The 8,628-nt window shown below is 38.1% G+C and overlaps 1 protein-coding gene across 1 annotated transcript; it reads right to left on the bottom strand.

Moving 5' to 3' along the window:
- Nucleotides 1-7,021: 7,021 nt before the first annotated feature.
- Nucleotides 7,022-7,962, bottom strand: LOC131764135 (olfactory receptor 10K1-like). Its single transcript, XM_059077140.1, is given in 2 exon segments — nt 7,022-7,062; nt 7,065-7,962. Coding segments are annotated over 2 exon segments (939 nt in total).
- Nucleotides 7,963-8,628: the final 666 nt, after the last annotated feature.

Raw genomic sequence — 8,628 nt, 5'->3', positions numbered from 1 at the left:
TTGAACATTTTAACAATATTAATTATTCCAATTCATGAGCAAGGTATATCTTTCCAATCATAGGCATACCTTGTTTTATTGTGCTTTGCCTTTATTGTGCTTCACAGATATTGCATTATTTACAAGTTTAAAATCTGTGGTAACCCTGCTTTGAGCAAGGCTATCACCATCATTTTTCTAACAGCAGTTGCCTACTTTGTGTCTCTGTGTCACATTTATTAATTCTCAAATGTTTCAAACCTTCCACTAGCAAAAAGATTATGACTCAGTGAAGGCTCAGATAATAGTTACCATGTTTTAGGAATAAAGTATATTAAATTAAGAGATGTACATTTTTTACACATGATGCTATTGCACACTTAATAGACTACAGTATACTGTAAACATAACTACTATATGCACTGGGAAACCAAAAAAATTATCTCACTGACTTTATTGCCCTACTTGCTTTATTGAGGTGGTCTGGAACTGAACCTGCAGTATCTCTGAGGTATGCCTGTATTTGTGTCATCTTTACTTCCTTTCATCAATGTCTTATAGATTTCAGAGTAAAGATATTTCACCCTCTTGGCTAAATTTATTCCTAGGCATTTTATTCTTTTTGATGCAATTGTAAATGGGATGTTTTCTTAATTTCTTTTTCTGATAGTTTGTTATTAGTGTATAGAAATGAGACATCTTTCTTTATATTAATTTTGTAGCCTGAAATTCTAATTAATTCATTTGTTAGTTTTAATAGTTTTTGGTGAGTCTTTAAGCTTTCATACATGTTTGCATATATATAGTATAACACCATCTGCAATTAATTACAGTTTTATTTCTTCCTTTCCAACTTGGATGCCTTGTACTTCTTTTCCTTGTCTGATTACTATGGCTAGAACTTCCAATGTTATGTTAAATTTTAAAAGTGAGAGTGAGCTTCCACTGATGAAAAAAAATGAAAGATTACATAAACAGATGGAGAGATATACCATGTTCTTGGATTGGAAGAATCAATATTGTGAAAATGACTATACTACCCAATGAAATCTACAGATTCAGTGCAATCCCTATCAAATCACCAATGGCATTAGAACAAAAAATCTTAAAATTTGTATGGAGACACATAAGACTCCGAATAGTCAAAACAATCTTAAGGGAAAAAAATAAAGCTAGAGGAATCACACACTCCCTGACTTCATACTATATTACAAAGCTACAATAATCAAGACAATATGGTACTGGCACAAAAACAGAAATATAGATAAATTAAACAGGATAGAAAGCCCAGAGATAAACCCACGCACCTATGGTCAACTAATCTATGACAAAGTAGGTAAGGATATACAATGGAGAAAAGACACCCTCTTCAATAAGTGATGCTAGAAAAACTGGACAGCTACATGTAAAAGAATGAAATTAGAACACTCCCTAACACCATACACAAAAATAAATTCAAAATGGATTAAAAACCTACATGTAGGGCTTCCCTGGTGGTGATGTGGTTGAGAGTCCACCTGACGATGCAGGGGACGTGGGTTCGTGCCCCAGTCCAGGAAGATCCCACATGCCAGGGAACGGCTGGGTCCATGAGCCATGGTTGCTGAGCCTGCGTGTCCGGAGCCTGTGCTCCGCAATGGGAGAGGCCACAACAGTGAGAGGCCAGTGTACTGCAAAAAAAAATAAAAAGAACCTACAAGTAAAACTAGACACTATAAAACTCTTAGAGGAAAACATAGGAAGAACACTCTTTTTTTTTTTTTTTTTTTTTTGCGGTATGCGGGCCTCTCACTGCTGTGGCCTCTCCCGTTGCGGAGCACAGTCTCCAGACGCGCAGTCTCAGCAGCCGTGGTTCACAGGCCCAGCCACTCCGCAGCATGTGTGATCTTCCAGGACCAGGGCACGAACCCATGTCCCCCGCATCGGCAGGCGGACTCTCAACCACTGTGCCACCAGGGAAGCCCGGGGAAGAACACTCTTTGACATAAATCACAGCAAGATCTTTTTTGACCCACATCCTAGAGTAATGGAAATTAAAATAAATGTGACCTAATGAAACTTAAAATCTTTTGCACAGCCAAGGAGTCTATAAACAAGATGAAAAGACAACCCTCAGAATGGGAGAAATATTAGTAAACAAAGCAACAGACAAAGGATTAACCTCCAAAATACATAAACAGCTCCGGCAGCTCAATATTTAAAAAAAACAAACAACCCAATCAAAATCTGGGCAGAAGATGTAAATAGACATTTCTCCAAAGAAGACATACAGATGGCCAAGAGGCCCATGAAAAACTGCTCAACATCACTAATTATTAGAAAAATGCAAATCAAACCTACAATGAGGTATCACCTCACACTGATCGGAATGGCTATCATCAGAAAATCTACAAACTAAAAATGGTGAAGAAGGTGTGGAGAGAAGGGAACTCTCTTGCACTGTTGGTGGGAATGTAAATTGATACAGCCACTATGGAGAACAGTATGGAGGTTCCTTAAAAAACTATAAATAGAACTAACATATGACCCAGCAATCCCACTACTGGGCATATACCCTGAGAAAACAATAATTCAAAATAGTCATGTACCACCATGTTCATTGCAGCTCTATTTGCAATAGCCAGGACATGGAAGCAACCTACATGTCCATCAGCAATTGAATGGATAAAGAAGATGTGGCACATATATACAATGAAATATTACTCAGCCATAAAAAGAAATGAAATTGAATCATTTGTAGTGAATTAGACGGACCTAGAGTCTGTCATACAGAGTGAAGTAAGTCAGAAAGAGAAAAACAAATACCATATGTTAACACCTATATATGGAATCTAAATTTTTTTAAAAAGTAGTTCTGAAGAACCTAGGGGCAGGACAGGAATAAAGACAGACATAGAGAATGGACTTGAGGACATGGGGAGAGGGAAGGTAAGCTGGGACGAAGTGAGAGAGTGGCATGGACATATATACACTACCAAATGTAAAATAGATAGCTAGTGGGAAGGAGCTGCATAGCACAGGGAGATCAGCTCGATGCTCTGTGACCATCTAGAGGGGTGGGGTAGGGAGAGTGGGAGGGAGGGAGAGAAAGAGGGAGGAGATATGGGGATATATTTATATGTATAGCTGATTCACTTTGTTATAAATCAGAAACTAACACACGATTATAAAGCAATTATACTCCAATAAAGTTGTTAAAAGAAAAAGAATAATTGGAGACCTGGGTTAATTCCAGCTAACCTGCTTACTGCTGTTTTCAAGTTCTCAAAGTGATTCAAAGTAGACAAAATGAGACTGTGGAAATGGAGAAGGGATATGCCTGAAAATATCATAATCCATAGGATTTATAGGACTTCGTAGCTGAGTTAATGTGTGGTGTAGAAAGAGAAAAAAAGAGTAGTGAAATCACGTTCAGATGTGTGGCTACCAGAGTGGATGAGCTGACATTCACCAAGACAGAACATAAACATGGCTGAGCAAGCTTGGCAGCAGAAGATGGCAGAATAGACAAGGCTATTCATAGCAGAGACATCACCTTAGTTCCAGGCACTATACCAGGAACAGTGTAGACAAAGTTATGTTTAATATAAAATCTGTGCCTTCAGGAAATTCAAATTCATTGCACAGAGAGGCAAAAAAACAAACAAAAAAAACCCTGTTATGCTAACATTCTTTGCTTGCCTTCAACTCATCTAGCTCTTTCTTGCTTCAGGGCTTTTGTACATGTTGCCCCTTAAGTGTGAAAGGATCTCCCCAAATAATCCCCTCTACCTGGTGACTCCTACTTACCCTTCAGTTTATAGGTTATACATCAATTTCCTAGGGAGGTCATCTCCACACTATTCAATCTGAATTAGATTTATTTTAGTATTTCCTCCCCTAACACCTACAAATACTTTTCCTTTAAAAAGCACAGTTCAACATGTGGTAAATTATTTTTGCCTGATTTTACCTCTTTACTGAGACTGTCTCAAACCAGAACATAGTTCTAGAGGGCAAAAACCACACATAGTTATCATTGATGTCAAGCTGCTAAAATAGTATTTTGTACATATTAAGCAATGAATAAACATTTTTGTTGAAATAATAAACAGTATAATAAAAATAGATCCTGATGACCATAAGAGCACAAGGCAGAGCCTACTATCATGAGCAGGTTGCAATAAGGAGGCAAGGAAGACTTTACAGAGAAAGTGAGAGACTAGCTCAGGCTATCTTGAAATATGCAGTTTAAACAGAGGGGAGGAGCTATTCCACAGAGAAGAAGGAGCCCATGAGGAAACACATCAAAATACAGAATGACACTTTGAGGACCAGCAAATGGTTGATTAGCTTCAGGGGGCACAACTATGAGAAATGGAAATAATAATTTTTAGAAATAATGATGTCAGAGAGGTAGGCAGAGACTAGGTGATACATTCTTGCTAACAGAGGATTCTTGGCTTTATTCTATAGGGCAAGGGAAGTCATTGCATGTATTTCTGCAGATTTTCTAGTCATTAGGGGAGACTAGCTCTCTACCTTATTATATTGTCTCAATCCTTTTGCTTAGATTACCTGAGATACTTCAGCAATTATGCAGTGTTGGTAGCTTCCTGGAAGAGAAGCAATAGGAATGATGTGCATAGAGTGAACATGGGGGCAAATACAGGAGAGTGTGGGAAGGAAATGCATACATATAGGAAGGAGACTCCATATTGAGGTTCCAACCTCAAAAAAAGGAAGAACAAAACAATCCCAAGGTAAGCAAAGACATTTCAATATGTAGGTCGAGGTGGGTGGATCAGGGACCAAAAAGGGCCACCAAGGATAGCTGCAGAGTGAAAGGTACCAAGATTGCCTGTTTTCTTCATGAAAAGAAAAAATTGCTAGGAGGAGGGCTAAGGATAGACAATCAGATTATCTTCTACTGTTCATGGAACTAGACAGTGTTGTCCTGAAAAATAAAGCAGCCAGTTATTTTACCAGCATAATGGGTTTATTTGAGAATAGCGGAGAACTGCAATTTAGGACAAGCATGCTATAGCAAAAACTATAGGCAAGTCTAACAAATAAATGAGTTAAACATTACTTTGTACAGAAAAGAGTAAAAGTTGGAAGGGGTTGTTTTGAATGAAATTACATTGAAAGAAAGTAAGAGTTTAGGACAGTGCAGCACTTCCCTTTGGCTGTGCTTGTTGCCAGGCAATGAGAATTCTTCCTATTGCGGTCTGTAGTTGCTGCCTTTCTATAGGGGTCAGTAGTTGATGTCTAGTTGTAGTGTGTGAAGACTCTCACTTCTGGCCTCCAACCCATTTTATTTTATTTATTTATTTACTTTTTAGATTCCATATATATGTGTTAGCATACGGTATTTGTTTTTCTCTTTCTGACTTACTTCACTCTGTATGACAGACTCTAGGTCCATCCACCTCACTACAAATAATTCAATTTCATTTCTTTTTATGGCTAAAATTCCACTGTATATATGTACCACATCTTCTTTATCCATTCATCTGTTGATGGACACTTAGGTTGCTTCCATGTCCTGGCTATTGTAAATAGAGCTGCAATGAACATTGTGGTACATGACTCTTTATGAATTATGGTTTTCTTGGGGTATATGCCCAGTAGTGAGATGCTGGGTCATATGGTAGTTCTATTTTTAGTTTTTTAAGGAATGTCCATACTGTTCTCCATAGTGGCTGTGTCAATTTACATTCCCACCAATGGTGCAAGAGGGTTCCCTTTTCTCCACACCCTCTCCAGCATTTATTGTCCAACCCATTTTAAATGAGGTTTCTCTCCTACACTATTGGTGGGAATGTAAACTGTTACAGCCTCTATGGAGAACAGTATGGAGAGTTCTTAAAAAACAAAATATAGAGCTACCATATGATCCTGCAATCCCACCCTGTAGCATATTTCCATAGAAAACCAAAATTTGAAAAGATACATGCACCCCCATGTTCATAGCAGCTCTATAATAGCCAAGACATGGAAGCAACCTAATAGTCCATCAACAGATGAATGGATAGAGAAGATGTGGTACATATATACAATGTAACACTACTCATCCATAAAAAAGAATGAAATAATGCCATTTGCATCAAAATAAATGGACCTAGAGATCATCATACTAAGTAAAGTAAGTCAGAGAAATACAAATATCATATGATATCACTTATATGTGGAATCTAAAAAAAATGATACAAATGAACTTACAGAACAGAAACAGACTCACAGACACAGAAAACAAAGTTATTGTTATCAAAGGGGAAAGGGGAAGAATAAATTAGGAGGTTGGGATTAACATATACACACTACTGTATATAAAAAGATAACCAACAAGGACCTAGTGTATAGCACAGAGAACTACCAATATTTTGTAATAATCTATATGGGAAAAATATGAAATTATATAATATATATTAGTTAAATATATGTATATATATATATATAAAATCGTACGGAAAAACCTGAACGAACGTTTTTACCAACACAATATATAATTGAATCACTTTGCTGTACACCTGAAAATAACACAAAATTGTAAATTAACTATACTTCTGTCAAAAAATGAGGTTCCTTGGGAATTCCCTTGTGGTCCAGTGGTTAGGAAACCGCACTCTCACTGCCAAGGGCCTGGGCTCAATCCCTAGTCAGGGAACAAAAATCCCACAAGCCACGAGGCGAGGCCAAAAAAAATTTTTTTTCTAAATGAGGTTTCCTTTATTCTGGTTCAAAGAACTTGGATGTATCTTTGCTCTCCTCTGTTGATGTATGTGTTTTTGAATAATAAAACTTTACAGCAGTGAAATATAATAAAATTTTTGTTCCATAAATGAGTAATTCTTTCCTACATTTGCATAACCTTCTTAGAGATCACTGATGGTAGAAACTCAAAATATCTTAACTTCTCTGAGCCTCATTCTCCTAATATGTAAAAGATCTTTATGGTACAGTGTGAGTTCTACACTTAAATGAGAAACTGTGTGAAAGCACACGTGTTACCTGGCACGTAAAATGCATACAGTTAACTGAATAGTGAAAAATTGGCTCTTTAATTAATAGGACATGAAGTCTGGACCATTGTTCTTTGAGGGCTGATTTGAATTCCTTACTTCTCAGACTGTAAATCATTGGATTGAACAATGGAGTGAAGATGGTATAAGACACAGATATTAGGGTGTCTTGACTTGAAGAGTAGTTGGATTTGGGCCTTAAGTAGATGAAAGAGGCACAACCATAATGAAGAGCTACCACAATGAGATGGGAGGCACAAGTAGAGAAGGCTTTGTATCTTCCAACAGAGGATGGGATTTTTAGAAAGGCAGATATGACGTGGATATAGGAGACCAGGAGAAGTAACAGTGGAATAACCAAGACAAACACACCAAGCATGAATATGACTAACTGACTGAGGCGAGAGTGATGAGATGCCAGCTTGAGGGCAGGAGAGATATCACAGAAGTAGTGATGGAGATGGTTGGAGGAGTGGAATGGCAGGTGAAATATCAGGGAGATGATGACCACTGAGACAATGAAGCCACAGGCACAGGCAGCCGCCACAAGTCCCAAACACCCCCCATAACCCATGGGCACTGTATAACGCAGAGGGTTACAGATGACCACATAACGATCATAACCCATGGCTGCCAGCAGGAAGCAGTGAGAGCAGATGAGAAAGAGGAAGGTAAACATTTGGATGGCACAGCCCAGGAAGGAGACGGTCTTCTTCTGGGCCAGCAGATCAACCAGCATCTTGGGTATAATGACGAAGGTGTAGCAAGTCTCAGAACAGGAGAGGACACCAAGGAAGAAGTACATAGGGGTATGGAGGGCTCTGTCCATTACAATGGTAGAAATGATGGTGGCATTGGTGCCCAGCATGAAGAGGTACAGAAGCAGAGCAAAAGCGAAGAGCAGTTGTTGCAGCCCAGCCAGAGATGAGAAGCCAAGGAAGAAAAACTCTCTCACAGAGGTTTCATTGACCCACTCCATGGCCACCGCTATATAGGAGAGCCATTGTCAGAGGCCAGGGTCCAGGGAGGGAGAAATAGACAGGGAACTCAGCACAAAGCCTACAGGTGGCAGGCATTTCCAGATGTTTGGTGGAACTCATTCATTTCCTCCAAATATATCTGCCAAAATAAGAATTAAGGCTAAATATGGAACAGAATAACTGACAACCAATTAGCAGACTTTTTTCCAATACCAAGGACATGTTATCTCTCTAGCCAAGGATTAAGGCATTATCTGATAATTTTCCCTTGTATCTTCCTTATGGTTTATTTTTATTTTCTTGCTCACTACAAGCCTAAGGAAACGAGCTCTCCAAAAGTGAAAAATATGGTTAATTTCATCTACCTAAGCCTGATCAGAAAGTGGAATGAAAGAATGAGTAATGTTCAGATACAGCATGTGAACTTCAGTTTATCAACCATAAAATGAGGAAGGAGAGGAAGAATTAGATGATCGCTGAACAAAATTGTGAAGGGATCTGTGTTAAATGACAACTTAGTATATGCTAAGATATGTGGTAAGAATATCATATACCTTATGTCAATATTCATTACAACAATTTTATGTCAGTACCCAAAATAATAAGAAAAAAGCTTTTAGTGTTATTTCTGACAGAATGACCAATGATAGACCAATTAGAAACAC

This window comes from Kogia breviceps, chromosome 1 (assembly GCF_026419965.1).
Source record: "Kogia breviceps isolate mKogBre1 chromosome 1, mKogBre1 haplotype 1, whole genome shotgun sequence".
Lineage (NCBI taxonomy): Eukaryota > Metazoa > Chordata > Mammalia > Artiodactyla > Physeteridae > Kogia > Kogia breviceps.
Note: the sequence above shows the minus strand (reverse complement) of the source record. Positions and strands in the feature narration are given on the sequence as shown.